The 20,640-nt window shown below is 50.2% G+C and overlaps 7 protein-coding genes across 7 annotated transcripts; 4 read left to right on the plus strand and 3 right to left on the minus strand.

Moving 5' to 3' along the window:
- Nucleotides 1-2,985: 2,985 nt before the first annotated feature.
- Nucleotides 2,986-6,637, plus strand: Aspvir_008340 (uncharacterized protein; the record flags this gene model as incomplete). Its single annotated transcript, XM_043271512.1, has 5 exons — nt 2,986-5,749; nt 5,802-5,999; nt 6,051-6,102; nt 6,164-6,510; nt 6,564-6,637. The coding sequence occupies 5 exons, from the start codon at nt 2,986-2,988 to the stop codon at nt 6,635-6,637; spliced, it is 3,435 nt and encodes a 1,144-aa protein (XP_043127447.1).
- Nucleotides 6,638-6,936: 299 nt separating this feature from the next.
- Aspvir_008341 (cystathionine gamma-synthase) lies at nt 6,937-8,211 on the plus strand (the record flags this gene model as incomplete). The annotated part of the gene is made up of 2 exons (XM_043271513.1): nt 6,937-7,098; nt 7,174-8,211. 2 exons carry the CDS (start codon nt 6,937-6,939, stop codon nt 8,209-8,211), a joined length of 1,200 nt encoding a protein of 399 aa, XP_043127448.1.
- Nucleotides 8,212-8,612: 401 nt separating this feature from the next.
- Aspvir_008342 (MoaD/ThiS family protein) lies at nt 8,613-8,888 on the plus strand (the record flags this gene model as incomplete). The annotated part of the gene is made up of 1 exon (XM_043271514.1): nt 8,613-8,888. The coding sequence occupies one exon, from the start codon at nt 8,613-8,615 to the stop codon at nt 8,886-8,888; it is 276 nt and encodes a 91-aa protein (XP_043127449.1).
- Nucleotides 8,889-9,195: 307 nt separating this feature from the next.
- On the minus strand, nt 9,196-9,893 carry Aspvir_008343 (uncharacterized protein; the record flags this gene model as incomplete). Its single annotated transcript, XM_043271515.1, has 3 exons — nt 9,196-9,280; nt 9,348-9,676; nt 9,735-9,893. 3 exons carry the CDS (start codon nt 9,891-9,893, stop codon nt 9,196-9,198), a joined length of 573 nt encoding a protein of 190 aa, XP_043127450.1.
- A 1,203-nt stretch (nt 9,894-11,096) lies between these two features.
- Aspvir_008344 (FAD-binding oxidoreductase) lies at nt 11,097-12,895 on the minus strand (the record flags this gene model as incomplete). The annotated part of the gene is made up of 6 exons (XM_043271516.1): nt 11,097-11,421; nt 11,536-11,670; nt 11,721-11,749; nt 11,803-12,054; nt 12,103-12,188; nt 12,238-12,895. The coding sequence occupies 6 exons, from the start codon at nt 12,893-12,895 to the stop codon at nt 11,097-11,099; spliced, it is 1,485 nt and encodes a 494-aa protein (XP_043127451.1).
- Nucleotides 12,896-15,118: 2,223 nt separating this feature from the next.
- On the plus strand, nt 15,119-18,368 carry Aspvir_008345 (exoribonuclease II; the record flags this gene model as incomplete). Its single annotated transcript, XM_043271517.1, has 3 exons — nt 15,119-15,283; nt 15,338-15,684; nt 15,749-18,368. The coding sequence occupies 3 exons, from the start codon at nt 15,119-15,121 to the stop codon at nt 18,366-18,368; spliced, it is 3,132 nt and encodes a 1,043-aa protein (XP_043127452.1).
- Nucleotides 18,369-18,716: 348 nt separating this feature from the next.
- On the minus strand, nt 18,717-19,937 carry Aspvir_008346 (glycoside hydrolase family 7 protein; the record flags this gene model as incomplete). Its single annotated transcript, XM_043271518.1, has 1 exon — nt 18,717-19,937. One exon carries the CDS (start codon nt 19,935-19,937, stop codon nt 18,717-18,719), a length of 1,221 nt encoding a protein of 406 aa, XP_043127453.1.
- Between the last annotated feature and the right edge of the window lie 703 nt (nt 19,938-20,640).

Here is a 20,640-nt window from a genome sequence, read left to right on the forward strand (position 1 = left end):
TTCAAGGGCTACCAAGATGAGCTCTGCAATATCACGGTTGACCAGTCAATAGTGTTCGGCAGAGACTCCAGGAAAATGACGATCCTATGCAACATATATGATTATTATTCCGCAACGTCTCGTTCTAGACTACCAATTGTCACCATTATTAGCTAGGACACAATGAGCATTCCTAGGGTTATCCAGGTTTAAGTGTAGAGTATTGAACACTGCTAATGGTGAGAGGAGCCTCATGTGTACCGGAAAGGGCGAAAAAGGAAAACCGAGCTCGAGGTCTAAATCTTGACTGACCATAATTGGGCGTATTGAAGGAGAAATTAGCATTAAGCCTTCGGCTTGTGATTGATATGCCCAACTCTTCCTGGAACAATGTGTTGAATGTTGAGAGCTTGGCTACGGTACTTCGTACCTCTGTACTACCGCTACTTCGGGAAATTCGACACTCGACAACTTACCATCCATGGCGGCCGGATGTTGGCATAAGCACGAGAACCGATGAGTCGTGGAGCATGAATAGTGTATACAAGCAGATATTGTATAGTGTATACTATCGGATTGAGATCTTCACCCAGAAAGTCTTTAGATAGATCACAACTAAAAGCAAACCGTTTACAATATTGAGGCTGACAATTCAGTTGAATTTTGGCACCAACTTAACAGTAATTAGCATAGGCTAGTGGTTGCGTCTGGCTACATTAACATAATTAATACTTCTGGAGTAGGTAGCATCAGCCAAGCTAATTTAATAGTTGTTACTCTTGCAAAAATTAGGATTCAGTAAATATTAGTCTATTAGTCGTGTAGAAATGCAGAATTCATAGCTTTGCCGCAGCAAAGCTCGACCCTATAATAATGCTGCATTCCGAGGCGAGTTGACATTCTCATCGAGTCGGCCTATCAAATCCAGTAATATACCTTTATCTCGTTGACGACGCCGTATATAGCGCAATACCTCTTACTATTGCTGTCTGCAAGATGACGGAATTAGCACCATGGGAAACAGCAAGAAATACACTTAGCAGGCGATACAGCAATAGTTACGGAGTACTCAACGTGTCTTCAGGTTATACGCTACAGCAACTGACGCGGAATGAGATCATTTCATCGACATGCTTGATGAAGATCACAGCATGTGCATCAATGCCGATCATTATTATTGACCTAGGAAGGGGTCGAAGCCTTGAAGGGCGTGTCCGGCCTTGTCTTTCAGCGTGAAGTAGAAAAATAACTGAATAACTTGTTCAACCGCTCGTTGCCTGGAGATCCAAGAATGATAAGTGCTTGGGAATCGTGTCAGTGGCGCTTTGGTCCTTGGAGCGTTAGTGAACCCCCCGTTTACCCCCTAGCTTGCTAGCATGGGGTGGCTGGGCGTCTTTTTCCAAAACACGGCTCAAGGATCGAGGATCACAGGGCGCTTGTCAACGACCCACGAGCAGCCACCAAGTCTGACCAGAAAGAGCCTAGGGTATTGCGGGGCCCAGCTGCAATAGGAATAGCGTCGTTTCAAGATGAAGGTTTGAGCTCTTGAACAACGGAATGCGCTGGTGGGGACATCGCAGAGATCATTTTGATTGGCCTTGGACAAAGACTATGTCTATTGTTCCTTGGAGAGCCAGGGGAGGGGGGCGTGTTTTTATCAGCCTTGAATTTGAATCAATGTCTCATGCGTCCCAGACTCAATGCTATGATAGGGTATAGGTTACCAAATGGATTGTAGTACTTTGTATCGCTTGCTCCCTTAAAAGTTCAAATAAATTAGTAATATTCTACGGAGAACTCACCCCAATCCTCATGACCTTTTAGGGGCCTCTATCTATGGAGTATGTGGTAGGACTATCTTACAGATCTGTTTGATTTGTTCTCGCTGTTATCTTGCCTTTGCGCTTTGTGCAATAGTACCAATGTCAAGTCTATAAATCGTCAGATCAATGATCCCAATCTTCTTCGCTGCGCTGTTATTGAAGTAGATGTCTTTGAACAAACCTTCCTACAGGGAAATGAGAGAATTTTAGGAATTATTCATGATTGATTTCCTCAGATCCTTCAGATTGAAGTAGAGTGCATCTAGTCTACGTAGTACCGCTGGGGCGCGTTGCGGAGAAACCCAGGTACCCATCCTCGGTTCACGACACAAGTGCTCAAGGAGGTTTAATACCATGGAGTGGTACCATGTCAAGTGGACTACTGCTGTGACAATAATCTTCCTCCTGTTATCTAACCTGACTTATTTCTTCTTCTCTTTCTCTTCTTTCCTCCCCCTATCTTTTAGGCCTCCGTATTAGAGTTGGCAAATCCATTGGATAGTAGACAAGGAGCTGCTGGTCCAGCTTGGCAGCCTACGTGACTGTTCCATTTGAACAAAGCCAAATTGTCATCTGGTCTTCATTTTGGAGACAGGAATTTACTTGCTTTCACCGAGTTGCTTCAGCTCCTACTCTGATCTCAAAGGTAAGTACTTAGAGGATCTTGCAAAATGTTCTAAAGCCCCTTCTTCTTCCCTGGCGCCTCTCACTCGTCACTTCTGAATGCTTTTTTAATTGGTGTTGGTAGATCGCTGGTCCCCTACTCCACCAGATAACGAAACGCAATCGCGCCTCCCTCCACGAGTAGCACCTGTTTATTTGTGACTAGCCAGCCATTTGCAGCTTATTATTGCCAACTCTCTCCTCTTTTGGAATAAAAAAAAATACTCTACAGGAGCCTACGTGTGAAGTCTCGTTGAACTTGGACTTGTCCACCTATTCCTCCTTATCGCAATCTCCCCACACGATCGGTTACTAAGAGTAACATTGTTGTTCTTCACTTATCTGACCAACCCCTGTTGATCTGCGGTCTGCGCACGAGAGTCACTAGAAGCGAATGCGGTGGGGAATAGTATACTCACGGACTTTATAGCTTCTGTTGTGCTGGTATCTATCTCGCTTGCGATGCTTATAGCATTCTAGTATCATCCCGCCCGATCTACCGAGTCTACAAACGATAAAAATGTCTACAAAGGACCCTTTTTCTTTCCTGGAAAAGGAGCCCAAGCCGGGTGCCGTCAAGAAGCCGCATTGGAGAGAGAAGCTATTTTCGAAGGAAAGGGAGAAGAACATCAATCGGTCCACGACTGACCAACAAATTGAAGCCTTTCTCTCTCCGGTTCGTTCAAAATCCGTATCGCATGCTCTACATTCAGCCAATGGAACGGCTCGAGGGCCTCAAAAGCCCCGCCTGGACGTCTCACATCGATGGCCTTCAGCTCAAGATGTTCTGAACGCTTCTTCTCCAATTTCCAATCCTGCGTCCGCAACCGAAATCTACCCTCCGACGAGCTTTCCATCCCCACCACGGAAGACCCGTGCGCGAAAGGGCCTCAAGGTTCGATTCTCTGATAAAGATCCAGAGGTGATAGGGGAAGGTGGTGACGAGACTGAGACTCCTACAATGGAAATATCGTTGAGCCGCGGGCGTCGGACTGAGTATGATTCGAAGGCCCCTCAACTCCAGGTCGACACTTCCTTGGGAGCCATGGATGGTGTATCGCAGGCGAGAACACCTCAACGGAAGGATACAAGCGAAGGAATGAACACAGCGGACTGGAAGCCATTACTCATTCAGAGCCCCCAAGACTCTGAATTTCTGTTGACATTGAATCTTGGTGGTACTGGTTCTCGTCTTTCATTCCGAGCATCACCTGAGTCCAACTCGTTTGCTCAGCGTGTCCGGGCGAAGATGCAAGCTGAGGAGGGTCGTGCTCTGCAGCATGGTTATCACGACTATCCCTCCTCGCCAGAAGAGGATGGGCCACGCACTGAGAAGAAATCCGCCGCAGTCTCACCCGAGAGCCCCAACTCGCTGTATGAAACACCGCCTGTTTCGGAGACTGAGCATCATCCCCCGGCGTTGACCCTTCGAAGTCCCGCGAGCTTAAGCACACACAAACAGGGCGGAACGAGTCCTATTGAACTGAACCTACCTCCTGTTCTCACCTCTGGTCCTGAACTACGGAGTCTTTCGCCTCCCAAGCCGCAGTCGATCCCACGAGACCCTGTACACAATCATCCAGTCAGCCGAGACGAGCGCGACGCAACTCACGGAGCACAGTTACCGAAAGCTTCCCTACGATCCTTAGCCAACCAAGTAGGTGATGCTGCCTTCACGGATCTCAAGGCGTACGTGGCACAGTATTCTCCTTTAATCCGCGCTGCAGCAGAGAGTGTGAAGCCTTCGATGGAAATTTCTCTGGCTGAGTGGATACGGGCAGCGGTATGGTGGTTCCTGCGTGGGAAGAAGAAGCTTGAAGCTTACGCCCGATCTCGCTCTCCCGGTTCTGGGGGAAGGACATCCCAGGGGAGCTCCCTGGTCAACGCTAAACAAGCAGTGGTGGACCTTGGCAAAGCCTTGTGGATCAGTGAGAACATTGTACCACAGCACACTGAACTGTCTCGATATGGTACTATGGGGATTGATGCACTTCTTGCTGTGGCAAGCACGACCGGTGATAAACATCTGGCAGATTGTCTTTCCCTGCACCAAGCGATTATGAGTCATTTGCGCTCTCTGGCGATGTCAATCAAGAGAAATAATATTCTTTCTGAACTTGCTGCTGAAGGCGATGCGGCTGTCCAAGCTGACACGAATGTGTGGGTGAGGTACCCCGGTTTCGCCCCTGATGTCTCAGCAGTACTATCTGGAGCAGCAACAAGGTCTGTTTTGGTGGACAACTCCGGAAAGGGTCCAAGCACTATTCAGATGATGCCGCTCGGTGATACAAGCCGTCATTTCAACTATGGAAGTATGTTTGTGGAGGCTTGCATCAGTTCAAAGGAAGACGACTCGCAGGAGCAATTTTCAATACCATGTGCTCTGTCTATCCTACGTGACCGCGGAGACTGGTACGTATTCGCAGCAATTACAAGCCAAAGTGAATTGGTCAATGTCATGATCCAGTCGGACAGAAAGAAAGGGCCCACCTGGGATGACGTGGAATGGCATGTCAGGTCGCATTCAATGCGGGTTAGACTGCCGCGTGGCTTCGAATTAGATGTCTCGTTTCAAGATGACGATTTCAAGAATCTCTGGAACATTGTCCAATATACGCTCAAAACCGAGGCAAGCCTTCACCCGGAAGCTGGCGAAACCGTCATTTTCGAATACACGTTGAAGAACTTCCAGTATATGGACTCGGGGACTCCCAAGGCTTTTCCTGCGGAACCTGTGGAGCGCTGTCGGCTGCGGTTATTTGAGCGTTCAGCAACGGTTACCGAAGGCACGGGCTCTCGGAGCGCTCATCGAGGCTTTCGGTTCACAGTACTTACCAGTCCCAAGGTGAAGACATTGAGCAGTGTCCGCCATATTATTGGACATGGGGCCCCGATTATTTTCGGACTGCTCAGAGGAGAAGATGGAGCTCCCGCGCTCATGCTTAAGGTGAAAGAAGACGGACGAAGTCGGTCCATGGTGATGACGTTTCAAGAAGTCCAGGGCCGAAACACCATGCATGCCCTGCTCCTGGGGATGACTACGCAGGATCGGGAATTCAAGATACCGGATATACCTTTACGAGCCTACAGTATCGAGCAACCCGCGGACAAGTTCAATGGCCAGCCAGTCAAGGCTCATCTTGAGTTTCCCGCCGGTAACGTGTCAGTGATTGACCAAGAACGTGCTTATGTGGACCATGGCTATGGTCCTACCATCTTATCCGAGCACTTGCGAGCTTTTATCGCAACGGAGTGGGGTTCTGTGACAGATCGCCTGAATTTAGGTATGCGCAAGTCGCGTCAACGATGCTAGAGATCCACTGACTCTTTCTTCAGGTCCTGGTGAACTAAAATTAGGCTTGGACGTCAACAACAGGACGAGCCTCAGTTTATATAGACCAGCGCAACAGGACTTGACGGTCTCAATAGCCGAAAATCTCGTGCCTGCGGAGGTGCCAGACAAAATAGCCAATTTCATGCAGATTGCCATGGTTAAGCCCATGGTTCGACGTTTTGACTTTACGTCTCTGAAAGGTATGTCCTCCGATAGACCTCTAGGCGCAGCAGCGTGCTAATTCTTTCTAGATCTTCATACTTTCCAAGCAGCTGTAACGGGGTTCAACGTTTTATTTGACGGGTATGTACTTCTACGCCCATCTACCAGGTAGCCACCTGCTCGTGCTCACTGCAGACATTAGCATTGCTTCCTCGTTTATGATCTCCCGGCGCAGAATGGTAGTCCCGATCTACAAAAAGTGGGAAGCGAGTTTGGCTCGCATTCAAATCCTTCAACAAGAGAAAGTCGTACAGCTGGTCGCTTTCTTGGCCGATTTCAACCATGGACGATGCATGAACTTTGTACTCAAGGGCACGGATACGCTCGAAAGTTTTGGAAGATCGGGCAAATTCTGCATTAGGCTTGTTGACGCCAAGTTTGCGCTCCCGAAAACCGAAGATGATCCCGCTTCGGACTTTGTTTGTTTGGATATGCTAGAGTATCCCAGTGAACATGACGATATAACGATTGCCTTTGACTCCGAAGCTGGTATGCTCTCTCATGTGTATCAGGGTCGCGTTCGACGCTAACAATATCAATAGATCGTTCAGCTTTCCAAGCTGCAGTACCGGGAACAGTCCGTGAGCCATCAAAGATGGGCTCCCTTCGGCGGTAATCCGGTTTGGTCGATTACTCATGGGTTACGAAGTCTTTCGCCATATGTACATTATTGAGTCGACGTACCAGTTGCCATTATCGCAATATACCCCTTTTTTCATCTATTATCGGCCGTGTTCCTTCGTTCTCTTATCTGGCTATCACGCAATATACAGATCCACAGCCAGCCCGCTTTGACGTCACGTGTGAGTCCTTCTGTGGGGTTCGCCGACAAGTCCGCCATTTGACTCCCCCGCTGCGCGATGGGACGGTCTTCTTTTCTGTCTTCACAATATGCTGTAATTAGGAAACATCACAATGTCTCATTCCAATCAAGCAATTGGCGCTTCCACGCGCTCGCTACACGCGGATGATGAGCTTAATGTAGTTACCGACGTTGCTCCCCCGCTGCATGTCTCTACGACCTTCCGATACTCAGACAATCCGGACGAACTGGTACCCCTCACAGATCTCAGCGGCGTACGTCACAGCAGTTTGATTAATCCTTTCCGTGCAAATTTGGTCTTGGTTTGACATTGTCAATTCGTACTCTAGTATGATCAAGAAAGGACCAGTCACGTCTATTCACGTCTCTCCGCACCCAATCCCACCCGTTTCGAAGTCATTTTGTCGTCGCTCCTCAACGGCGAAGCAATCAGCTATTCCTCGGGACTATCCGCCCTGAACGCCGCGCTTGTTTTGCTGAATCCTCGGCGAATTGCCATCGGTAATGGCTACCATGGGTGCCACGGTGTGATCGAAATGTTCGGCCGCCTGACAGGGCTCCAGAAGCTAGATCTCAACTGCCCCGCCGAGCAGTTGGAGGCCGGAGACGTTATCCTCTTGGAAACGCCCGTAAACCCGCAAGGAACTGCTTTCAACATCGCAGCATACGCGGACAAGGCCCATTCCAGAGGCGCCTACCTGGTTGTCGACAGCACATTCGCACCGCCAGGCCTACAAGACCCCTTCATCTGGGGTGCTGATCTGGTCATGCATTCCGGGTCCAAGTACTTTGGCGGGCACAGTGATGTTCTCTGCGGTGTCCTTGCAACACAGCGCAAGGATTGGGCGAAGAAGCTCTTCCAGGATCGATTGTTCTTGGGCAGCGTGATGGGTAATATGGAGAGTTGGCTCGGTGTGCGCAGTCTGCGCACCCTCGAGATTCGCGTCCAGCGCCAGAGCTCGAACGCGGCGAACTTGGTCTCGTGGTTGGACAAGGCACTGCGCTCGCAGAATCCCGCACCGGGTAGCGATGAAGCCGTCACGCAGGCTGCTCTCGAGCAAGTCTTCCACGCGAGTCTCCAGAAAGAGGACGAGGAGTGGCTACTGAAACAGATGCCCAATGGCTTCGGGCCTGTTTTCTCCATCACCATGAAGGAGGAGGATTATGCGCGGAAGCTGCCCAGCAAGCTTTCGTTCTTCCAGCACGCTACCAGTCTTGGAGGGGTGGAGACGTTGATCGAGTGGCGGACAATGAGTGATGCGAAGATAGATCGTCGGTTGCTTCGGATCAGTGTAGGGTTGGAGAACTGGGAGGATCTCAAGAGCGATCTTGTGAGTGCTTTCAGGGCGCTCACTGGGACCAAATAAATACTGGTTGTAGCTAATCTATATATATAAATGACCCAACGATCATMACATCACATCTTATAAGAAGCAAATGGAATATTAGCCTGCACTTCTTAGCTATACTTGTAATTCTTGTCTAAACCTTTGGCTGCCCCGCTGTACTCTCTTAGATCTAGGTACGGTACTTGGTGATGCTGAGGTGTGGTCACAACTTGCGATAAGAGTAACCCCGCACACTTCCATCTCCAATCTTCCCTTCATCACTCTGCAAGCAATCCTTACAACCGCAAAAATAGAGCGAAAGAGCATCAACCTGTTTCATTTCTCGCATTTTTACCGACAATTCCAGCGAGCATTTACCTGCCCTCTCACCCGCCCCCTTAAAACGAATTCCCTCAGCAACACAGCACAACCCTCCCAGGATGACCGCCCAAGAAACACAACCAGCCTTCCAGATCCACTACTTCTCCAGCGCGTCAGCCTACACAAATAAAGCAACCGAGCCGCTCCCCGCCCCTCTTCCGCTGTCCAGGCTCTTTGATGTCCTGGAGGAACGATACCCCGGTATCAGGGACAAGGTGCTGGTTAGCTGTGGGGTGAGTCTGGGAGAGGAGTATGTGGATGTTGAGGCTGACGGGGAGGTGGTGATTGGGGCTGGAGATGAGGTCGCGATTATTCCGCCTGTTAGTTCGGGGTGAAGTGTTGTATCGTTTACTTGGGATTAAGTGGGAGGATGTGATGTCTAGATACCCTAGGGTGGTTTTGTGTAGAGGAGAGGTATGTCTTTGGTCTCGGGTTATTGGTGATGATTGCTGATATATATGTAACAGACAGATACTTCGATTATATTAGCGCTAGGAAGCCATGCAACAGATCCAGTACATAAGTCAGGAACAGAAAAACAGAAAAGACACGCCAATCATATTAGCCATTATTACCAACCGGTCATACCGCTCTTTGTTCTCGTCGAGGATGCCTTATACCTCATCGCGAAGCAAGAGGCCTTCATCCATCGAGCTTCTCACCACCGGTCGCCTTCTTCTGCCGCCAGAGACAGACGCAGCAGACCGCCGAAAAGAAGAACAAGATACTACAGCATTCATCCATCAGCTCGGTCGTTCGAGAAAGAGGCGGGGGGAAAGAAGATAGAAACTCACCACAAAGCAATGCTCAACCCCCAGATCGACTTCGCCTCTAGACAGACGCCCCTCGACGCCGCAATCCAGTTCTTGTAATCGACCTTCCCGCCCAGATGGTCCAGATAGTTATCCAGACTCGTGGCAAAGGCATACGCAGACGATCCATCACCCGTCAAATCCCCGATCACATCGCACTCGAGGTACGAGAGTGGTTTCCCGATGATGACCGCCACGACGATAACGGCGATAAGCACCAGTGCGTCCATGATGGCGCTCGCGAGGAAGGGGAGGATGTCATCCAGGAAGAGGATGAAGGAGATGGCGCAGTAGATGACGGCTATGCAGGTCTGAGCAACCTCTGTTAGCTCTGTGAGATGAGGGATGTGGGTATGAGGGCTAACGTACCACTGTGATTGTGCCGATGAAGACGCTCGGCGGTGTTGCGTTCTTGGAGACGATCTCGGCGATGAAGTTGGCTGTTAGGCCTATGATGGCGATGAGGGAGCAGGCTTGGACGATCCGGGCGATTCGGAAGGTTGCACCTAGTGCGCCGTATTTTCCCATTTTGATTATGTAGGGATTGAACAAATGATATCTCTGTAGTGGATGTCTGTCAAGATGGAGAACACGACCAGTTGCGGAAGGAATGTATAATATAGGACCCAAAGCGAAATATGAAATCCAAAGGAATGTAGATTATATCTCTGAAGAACGGTGATATAATGCAACACAAGTAAAGACAAAGAGCTGATCTGATATCCTCATTCCCCCACGGCAGACAATAACCCTTTTATAACAACGCTGCGCTCCCCGAAACAAAGCATCCTCAACCTCAAAGTCTCAACAAACTGTCACCAAGAATAAATTTAGCATCTCCAAGAATCTAGACCCAGCCCCATTGTCCCAGACGGGCGGTTTCCCATGCGCGAGGCGTCAAAAGCGTCGATCCGTTCAAGCGCCCGGAGCACTACTCGTCGACGTTGGACGCCATCATCGTCTTGATCTAGACCACCGACTGAGATATATGAAATAAGCGGCAAGGCGCGAGCCCCCAGTATGACTCTAGCCTTTCAGCTCTGGATTTGGGATGTAGAGTCAACGGGAGGATGGGGACGGGATGTACACGCTCTGTTCTCCACCCCGGCGCTTGGAGAAAAGGCATTGTCTTCCGCCAGGGGAATCTCAGCCAACAGCCCGGTGAGCTTAATTCAACCTGATACAGCGACAAGGGGAGGCGTTCCTGAGGCTCTTGGAAGATCTATTGTGAGAGAGAAATGAAAATGTCTCGTTTCATGGCTTGACTCTGCATTGTCTAGAAGCCAATCAGAGCGATGTGTTGGGGGAGCTTGCTTGAGCTCTTTCATGGCGAGGGGTAGGATCTATTTTTGTTGTCTAAAACTGCACCAGGGCCTAAACAAAGGTGAGAAGAAATGTCATAGAAGAAGAAAAAAGAACTGAACAGAACAAAGCGAACCGCGAAGGCGCTGGCCTTTCTCCCTGTCGATTTCGCCCAATCAAGCCGGGAAATGGTCCCGGAGGACTGCTTGGCTCGAATTGGGGAGCTTAGTCTCAACAGTCAAGTTAGTGATGTAAAATGCTTAGGATATTGGATATTACACTGGTATCTGCTTTCTTTGCTGTTTATCGTTCAACACATATTCTAAGCGTTTAGTTGGTGGCAAAGTCTAGCTTGACAAGCCCTAAATTCAAGATATATATTATATATATACGAAAGAATGATCCAAGATCGTTCGAACTAGCATACTGTCAATGAAGCCTGAATCCTCCACTAGTTCTCTTCTGGAAGAATCCATCTGGATCATACTTGATCCTGGTTTGCAATGCCTGCTCCCTGGTGCGGATACGACCCCGGTAGTCCTGTCGGAAGTACGCATCGTTCATGAAAAGTGGCCGGTAAACATCAGGCAAGAGTCCCTTGTCAATATTTTCGCTGATAATGTTATCAAAGCCATCATAGAGATTCTGATTGGCAGCATCAATCTTAGCGTCGTCTGCCGCAAAAGCGTAGGAGAAGTCTAGCTCAATGATAATATAGTCTTGAATCTTGATCTGTGGGGAAGTCGAGAAGATCCTTCCGGGTTGTTAGCGCATTTTCTAGATGATATGAATGCTTCCAGGACTTGCCCCTCCTCTAGCCTTGGCTTTGCTGGTGATAGTTCGAGGCATTGGCTGAAATGCAATTGACCCGAGCATGTTGGGCACTTCAAGTAGAGTGTCCGTCACATTAAACCAGTGGTCGTAGTATCTTCGCATCACCTCTGCGCCGACGGTCTTGTTCGGCAGAGGAGTAGTCTCAGTAGCAATAGTATACCGTTGGCCACTGCAATCAAAGTCAGTAGCCGAACACGAATACTAGGAAGATCGTCTTACTGCAGAATGAAAACATCATTGTTTTTAAGCTGTCTCAATATGAGATAAGCTACTCCAGATGACTGACGGCAGGGTTACTAACCAAGTCATAATAGCTGTCCCAGGTTTTAGTAGTATCGGTAGGTCCGATTGCTGTAGAATTGGTAAAAACGCCCTCTGGTGGCTTAGGCCCGTCGTAGAAGAGGAACATGATCCATGTGTTGATCAACAAGCCATGCTCACAAGTCACAATGATAGCGGCCTTGTCATCGGGATAATGCTCGGTGAAGTCACGAAGAGCGCTCAAGACTTGAGGCGTCTTATCGGCTGTAAAGATATAGTTTCCTCCCCATACCTGTGCTATTTAGAATATCTCATGTAAATATAACTGGACACGGTTTACCTTATGGTCTTGAGGATGTGTCTGGAGAGTGTATGCAGTAACAATGCCGAAGTTGTTACCGCCTCCCTTAAGAGCCGCGAAGAGATCTACCCCCAGGTCAGCTTGCAAGCGAATCGTGCATTCTGCTCTATTTACCGGTATTTTCCTTCACGTTGGCATTGACCAGGGTTCCATTGGCAAGAACCACTTCAAAGTTGACTACGTTGTTGGCTGCCCAGCCATACTGCGAACTCAGAAAGCTCAATCCGCCTAGCTGAATCAGCCGAATGTCAACCATCGCAGGGGGCTGCAACTTGCCTCCGAGCATATATCCTCCGACGCCCACGCCACCAAGACGTCCACCAACGAGTGCTCGACCAGTACCATCGAGACCTTTCTGAGCATCTTCCCACGAAAGGCCAGGACCGACGATAGCAGTCTGGTCTTCGGGATTGTAGATAACTTGATCAAGGTTCTTGGTCGAGATGAGAAGACCATCTTGAATGCTGGCGAAGCCATTGTTGGGCATATGCCCGCCTGACTTCACAGCGAAGAGGTCGTCAACATTGTGCAGTTGCTTCACAATCGCCGACATCCCCAGGGCGCTCGAAGGAGCAACAATACATGTCGGGTTCAGGTCTCCACATGCAGCAGACCAATATTTCGTCAGGTCGTTGTCGTAGTCGAGACTGAGCGGCTTTTCGATCTCTATGCCCTCTTGCTTGATCCCCGAGCAGATATCTGCAGCCGCAAGACGAGCAAGAGCCACCACGGATATTGCTACAGCTGTGCGCCATGGCTGACCTAGAGTCATGATGGTGGATTGTAGGCTTAAAACAACTTATAGAACACCAAACGCAATCTGGAGTCTCTGGGGAAAGCATCATGGCAGACAACGCACAATGATTCATGTATTTATACTCGTTGATTGACAAAAGGAGCGTGGAGAGGGGCTTGGTCTTAGAAAATACAAGGGAACTTCTATTCCAAAAAGGGCTATGGAAGACTCGTCGTCCATCCATTTTCAGAAAGCAATGCGAGAGGCCACGGGGTGACCGGACAGACAAATGAACATCCTCGGCAACAAAGCACGGTTAACATCTTCGAAGGCTTTGATGTTGAACGGTTCTTGATATAATCATTCTGCACGTGCTGGGACAACTCTCCTCCATGATAGAGGCCTCGCAATAGAAGGCGAGCGCGTCATGTCTGCAAGAAGACATTGCAGAATATCCGATCAATATGTTAGCGGATACGAAATCACAGAGAACGTCAGTCCCGCGGTAATTTGATGCTTGCACCTTATCCGCACGGAGTATTCGGAGGATGCTGGAATCTAGCTTCGTGATCAACAGGGCACAGCTTCACTTGGGTCACAATGATCGAGTGGTCGGATTATGTATTGATTTAGCCTAAGATCGGCCATGGTAAGGACAGTGCCATGCACGAACAAACGTAGTATCCGTGAAGATTGTCAAGACAGGGGGTAGGGTACATATTAAGCAATAGTTCGCTCGTTAATACCACAGGGATACACCAAGGACGGTCACCACATCAAAGCAAGCTTCCATTACCAGATAGGAAATTGTGCAGTCCAGCGTAAGGCAAGTCTGCAATCCCAGTGATCAATAGCGCACCTTCGGAAGCCTGCAATGAGTTTGTCATGTCGCCATGTAGAGGGCTATTTTCGGAGTGATCGACCACCTGATGAGTAGTACGACTCGAATGGCTTAAGCGAGGTATCTGGAGAATTGCAGTAGCTTTCGGCCCAACTTTTGACTGTCTCTCGACTCCCCGTTTTTGGGCAACGGGGAAACCGCGGAGAATTTGCATCCCTGGCAGGCCCGGCGCAGATCACGCGGTGCCGTTGGATGATAGATTATAGTAGCTAGTACTAAGGAAACGCCATAAGCTAGCGATAGAGAGTGATAGACCACCCGGTTGATTCGGTTAGGCCGTAGAGAAAATGATTGGCAAGCCTGTTAGAGCCTTGGCCATCGCGTTTCCCTGTTTTGTGAAGGACTGCATACCCATTTGTACCGTGAGTCCGTGACACAAGATTGAGAATTTGAATACTGAGACAACGAAGTCGTCCCGTGGGATGGTGACAGGATCGAGCCTTTCATCGATGTCCCTTGCCTAAGATCGAGCTGCTGGTCTTCAATGAGTATGATACACTACCATACTGTCACTATCGGATTCGGTCCCATTGGAAAAGGTATGACGCCTGGACCATTGTTTAGCAGAAGACCAGAAGACCAGTTCCTGTAAGGAGAAGCCTCGTAGGTCGCGCAGGGTTGAGCCTCTGGGAGGACCACAGATCTCCTTGTAAATTATTCCATAGAGATAGAAATCCGAGCAGAATCGGCAGCGAAGATGTTAGAAAATGAAATACCGTTATGATCGACAGATATTAGACCCTATACTGACTGGGATAATATCCGGATACCCTTTTGGCCTAGTGGTATTATAATTTGACAGTTATGAGCCCGGAAGCCCTACCAGCAGGCACGATTGACGCCTCCTGACCCTGAAGACCCCAGGTTCGATTCTGAGTGCTGGCATCCGCTTTTCAGTGCGCAGAGGGGGCTGGATAGCCAGCAAGCCGCTAGCGCTCCCTATCTGACTAAGCAGGCATGGACCACGGAAGATGCTAAGCCTGAAGATGCCTGAACCAACCCAGAGAGCCAGACAGCCGCAGTTCTGGTATGCGAAGGTTCAGGTATAGCTGCTACGCTACTATACCTTTGGGGGGGTTGTGTAGAAAATGAAATACCGTTATGATTTACAGATATTAGACCCTATACTGACTGGGATAATATCCGGATGAAGATACTCCGTCCAAAATGTGAAGAACGGAGTTGCATCAACTGGGAAACGATGAAGTATTGGTTGGAACACGACTGCGACCGCCAAGGCGGTGAGATCAGGCCGGCAAAATGCAACAAGTTTTCGACGGCGTCAAGCAAATGATGGCCCGACACTTCCTTGAATCTCCAGGGGAGATTTCAGTTGTACTATGTGCTGATTCCTGGAGATGTCTTTTTTGATACAAAAGTCGTACATTTCCCGTGGGGTCATCGGGGCGAGCCATCTGCTGAAGCGAAACCGCCTTATAACTGGGACTAAACACACAAGTCGCTTGGGGCGCATATCGAATTGTCCATGCCTCACTCGACGGTCGTTGGCTACGAATGTTGAGGTGAGTACTAGCTGAGAATGTGTGATTGGCTTGCTCTGATAGAAATCCTGATAGTCTCCCACCGCTGGGCAGGATACGCAGCAGACTACTACCTCCATCGAGGATATCCTTCTGAAAACCGAGTTCGAGGAGAACAAAGACATTCGGAATTATCTGCGCAAATGGCAGGAGACGCACCCGAACATCTTGGACCCGGTCCGAGGACCCGGGACGGCAAGCACATTAGATCCCTCGGCTCCTTGGGTGGGAAACATGCTAAACGACAGCAAGGAGGCGTTTGATGCTGGTAGTGATGTGCTACGCGAGGCAGACGAGGAGAGCTTGGAATTTCACAATATCGGGGACGAAGGAGAGGGAGTAGATGAATTCCTCCAGCCAGGGGACTTGGTGGCTCTTTCTACGTGAGTAATGCATAGGTTCTTCTTCTCTAGTGCTTGGATTCACTAACTCTGGCTTCTCTCGAAGTGTCGACGGCATTTTAAGCTTTGCGATCTACGTCCGATCCGTTCACAAGCAGCAACAGTTCTATACAGAGCGAGGGAAATGGCGAATTGCTCACAGCAAAGATCTGGACTATGTCGTGAAGGGATTCGCTCCTCCAGAATTGGTCACTCCCCTTCTGCCACATTTTCCGGACACAATGGCTCAAATGAGCTTTGAAATGCAGTCAGCCATTGAAGGTGGAGTGCCGAGACCTGTTGGTGCCCCTCTCTTGCAAAGGATCAATGACTTCGAAGCAAAGATCCAAGACGTCTACCGAGACCATGCGCATCTCCTTGATAACATACATGAAATTGTCGCAGACGAGGAAGAGAAGCTAGAATACACACTGGAAGAACTGGCGTGTAAAGCCTTGGGCATAGAGGAGGAGGTCTTGGACGATACGATCTTATTCGCTGTGCATCAGGCTATCCGCCGGAACTCGTTTATTATTGAGAATGATCGAAGTTCGCTGTTCACAAATCATTACCTGGTGCAACCGAAACGAGTTGCCGGACTCCTCGATATTGTCACCAACTGGGTACATGAACATCAAGAATACCTCGTCCGATCTGCGACAGGCAGGGTAATAGGAGAGGAGAAGTCCAATATGAAGGACCATCCTCTGCAACAATTCCTGCAAAAAGCCCAGCGTCTCATACGGGTGAGCAGGAAAGTGCGGTCGCCGACGATCATGGCGAGCGTTGGTCCGACGGCACACCGGTTCGCACCTGGACAGGATGGAAAGCCCATGGTGTATTGCGAAATGCTCACCGATAAGTTCAATGACACCGATCGAATGATCATAGAATATCTGTTGCTATGGTGCATACCTCCTAGGAGAATGAACTCCGGGTCATTGAGGTCGGCTGGTTCCCACATCATGCGCGCTACTGGAATGTATACCACTCTCGAGCTGAACGCAGCGACCGTCAAGCTTTTCTTACAGGAATTGGGCGTGTTATCTCCTTGGGAGAATTTGCGATTACTCGACCAGAGTTTAGCTCTTCCTGGACACGGTGTCTCGCGCAGGTCAGATGCTATGTGGGAGGATGTCAAGCAAGTGTGCGAGAGGCTCAAATCGGAAGGGCTATCAGATAAAATGCAGAGCCTGCGGACTGACTTTGGTAATCTGCCAGTCTACTGCGTGGACAATCCTGACGCGCAAGAGATCGATGATGGAGTGTCCTTGGAGCCTATTCCAAGCTCGAATGACACTTTCTGGATACACATCCACATTGCCAATCCCTCCGCATTTGTCGAACCTGACAGCTCCATCATGGAATACGCTGCCGTGCGTAATCAGACCCYCTACGTTCCGGAGCGCACATACCCGATGCTGCCCAGCTCATTGACACAGAGCCATTTCAGTTTGGCTCCTGGTCGCCCTACGCTCACGTTCAGTGCCAAGATGAATTTGCAGGGTGAAGTCCTGGAAACGAAAATCGCCAATGGCATCGTCAGAAACGTAATCTATATCACGCACGACAAGCTGCGTAGTCTTTTTGAACCAACCACTGGATCTTCGGATACCCTGACGGTGGGGGGCACTATTACGCAGCCGCACTCTCGGGAAGAGTTGCAGAGCTCGCTAGCACCAGAAGACGAGCGCGCTTTCCATACCTTGCGTAAACTGATGCTGGCATTTCGTGAATACCGGCTCAAAAACGGGGCCATGGAGTGGCCATCGCCTGCTGATAATTCTGTCTCTGTCTTCGCAGGGATGGCGCCTATGAAACCCTACAACATGGATATCAGCAAAGGCCGCTACTACTTGGGCGATCCAATCATCCAGCTGCGCTTGCAGGACATCGACCCCCACGAAGTACCTGACCTCACAAAGCGGAATCTCATCTCGACCTTGATGAATTTCGCTTGTTGGATCTCTGGGAAATGGTGCGCAGAGCGCAACATCCCAGCAGTCTACGACGGAACATGCTATCACCCCGAATACCCGAGACTAACGAACGAAAACATGGCTGAATACGGAGGAGAAGGATGGCTGCAACTCACAGCCCCCAAGGGTATCTCCTCATCGACCCCCATCCCACATATTCCCCTCGGCCTGGACGCCTACATCAAATCCACAAGCCCACTTCGGCGATACGTCGACCTCCTCGCACACTACCAGATCGAAGCCGCGCTGCGCTTCGAGCACGAACACGGGCGTCCCCTAGACGCCACGAAAGATACATCTGTTCTCCCTTTCTCCAAGGACTATATCGACAAGTATATCTCCAGATCACGCTGGAAACGCAACCGCATCCGGGACTGCGACGCCGCGTCTAAGCAGTTCTGGTCGTGCATGCTCCTCTTCCGCGCATTCTACTTTGCTGAATGCGCATTACCCGAGACGTTCCCATGCCTCCTCCACAAGCCCTACAGCTGTACCTCCATGGCAGGCACCGAGTTCGGCCAAGGATACGCGGGCGTCATCACGTCTCTAGGAGTCCGCTGCCAGATTCTTACGCACAACGTACCGGATGCCAACATCCTCAGCGTCGTTGAAGCTAAGATCACTTCGGTTGATCTGGCTCGCATGCTGGTGGTCATGGAGGCGACGCGAGTGGTCAAGCATTTTGAGCGGGTTGGTGAGTGGCGTTAGCGCTTCACTTCTTCTCGAAGTCGGAGAGTTGAAGGGGATTGTATTTTATAACTCTTTCTTTTGTGGATACCTCACCTCTTTTGCACAACGCACGGCGCCATGTTTGTGTACAATTATAGAACTGTGGTTTATGTTCATCATATAGCGACCTTGAAGAATATAGAGAGCTCCCGAAGCTCCTCACCAAGAATATGTCCTACGTCTGAGCGCTTTGCATATCTACAATTACCCAATAATCTTGCTAGGATCTTATGGCATTGAGTTATGGGTGTCTGTATATACAGGCTTCTAGAGAACTATATGTGCAGTTTGGCGGTCGAAGTAACTGTATACATACACCAGCAGTACCTAAGCAGAGTAGGTACTACCAATATCTCCCCACCTGACCTTCGAAAAAGTCACCGCCGTATTGGGATAGTTGGCCTGTATGAAAGAAGGATCTCCCTCGGTGCTGCTGCACGGCCCAGCATCGCCACTATCAAGCCAATCCATCCATAGGCCCGGATCATCCCAGATACTGAACACAGGCACCATGCCCCTACCCAGCGCCTCGCCCATACGCTGCAACCCACCCAGCGCCTCGAACGTGCTCGACCACGCGCAGAACGCCTCCGTCATAGCGACAGCCGTATTCTGGACGACCTTGCCATCCTGCACGTACACCCGGCGGATCTCGGCCAGTGTGCCTGTCGCTGTGTTATCAGCCGTCACGAACTGCGTGACGACGGTTATCGGCTTGCCGGTGTCGACAGTGAGACCGTAGCCGTAGTAATCCTTTGCGCCGAACGCGTAGGGGTTGTAGGTGCAGCCGTACCCGTCGCAGATGGAGGTGCATTCGGCGCCGGCGCACGCGTACAGCCCGGCCGTGTTGCACGGGTGCGGGGAGAAGATTGTGGAGCGGGCGTTGGCCTCCCAGAGGTCCATCTCCTGGCAGCAGGCGCCTGCGCCGGCGGTGTTGGCCTCGCCGTTTATCCAGGGGCCGGGGTTGAAGCACTGCGCGTCGCAGTAGCCTGTGCCGTAGGTTGCGCCGGCGGGGTTGAGGGCGCTGCGGCCGCCGGAGGCGTCCATCTCGGAGAGGTAGAGGGCGCCGTTCATGCCGCAGGGGAGCTTGGAGGCGTCGACGTCGAAGGCGATTTCTTGGTTGAGGAGCTGCAGCTTGCTGTAGTTGATGCCGTCCTCGGCGAGGAGGTACACGCGCGGCCTCAGCTTCGTTATCTGGCCGTTTTGCTCCTGGTATTGGCGGAGGGTCATGGCGTCGCCCGTGGTCTGCACGCCGAAGCTGCTGTAGTCGGTGATGCCTTCGACTACGCAGTTCTGGCTGCAGGTCACCTTGTCCGGGCAGAGAGACGGGTCAAGGCCGCTGCTAGTTGTGCATGATGTCTGGGCTCCGTTTTGATGTATCCAGTGTGCGCCGATGTCAAGCACGACTGAGGTGCTTTGTGCAACGCAGCCACCCTGAGAACTGCACCTGTATGTTGTGAGCTGCGGGTGATTCTCGGCGATGGAACCAATCTGCTGCGCAGTCACAAGGGGAAGGAGTACCAGCGCGGCTGCAAGTGTTGGAGCCATTGTTGCTATTGCGTCAACCAAGGATGACGTGCTCAGTCAGTGGACAGATCTTTGTCTGCTCATAGGTACAGCCTGGAGGTTATATACTGGCGCTCTCAGGGAACATATCACACCAGAAGGGTAGGACCCACGGTTTCTTTTGTGGCATATCCCATTTGAGTCCGGAATGTGCCTGGCCGTACTGCTGCGGGACAGAGATCCGAAATATGAACATATTGCATCATTGCATGCTGCTCCCGTTATTTCAAGCGATCAAATCCAGTATTGGGATCAGCATAAAGATCACACCCTGTAACAATGCAAAAAAAGGCCATGCTCATCGATTAGAGGAGGATTTTCTGAAGCGGACGTTCTGTTATCCTTTGGGGAAAGGATCGAGCGGACTATGGAACGAGCCGATTCGGAAGTCAAAAGGTTTGTCATGAGAAACATTATGTCTGATGAATAGCCTGGCTTCGAAGTCTGTCCCAAGACTGCAAAACCCGTGCCCGACTCAGCAGTCGTCTTTGGCCGACTGGCAACGATCCCGCTCAAGAAGTCGAACTACTCATTGATAGGCGTGCCATTCAAATACTGTTTCCAATGGATTTGATATGCGAATCATTCCCGTCCAGGAGCGCTCGATGTATGGTATCTCGTCCAATCCCATGTTTGACCTGTGGTTTTTGCAAGCGATGAATCGGCGGACATCCGCCCAAACTTC

This window comes from Aspergillus viridinutans (assembly GCF_018404265.1).
Source record: "Aspergillus viridinutans IFM 47045 DNA, scaffold_6, whole genome shotgun sequence".
NCBI classification, from domain to species: domain Eukaryota; kingdom Fungi; phylum Ascomycota; class Eurotiomycetes; order Eurotiales; family Aspergillaceae; genus Aspergillus; species Aspergillus viridinutans.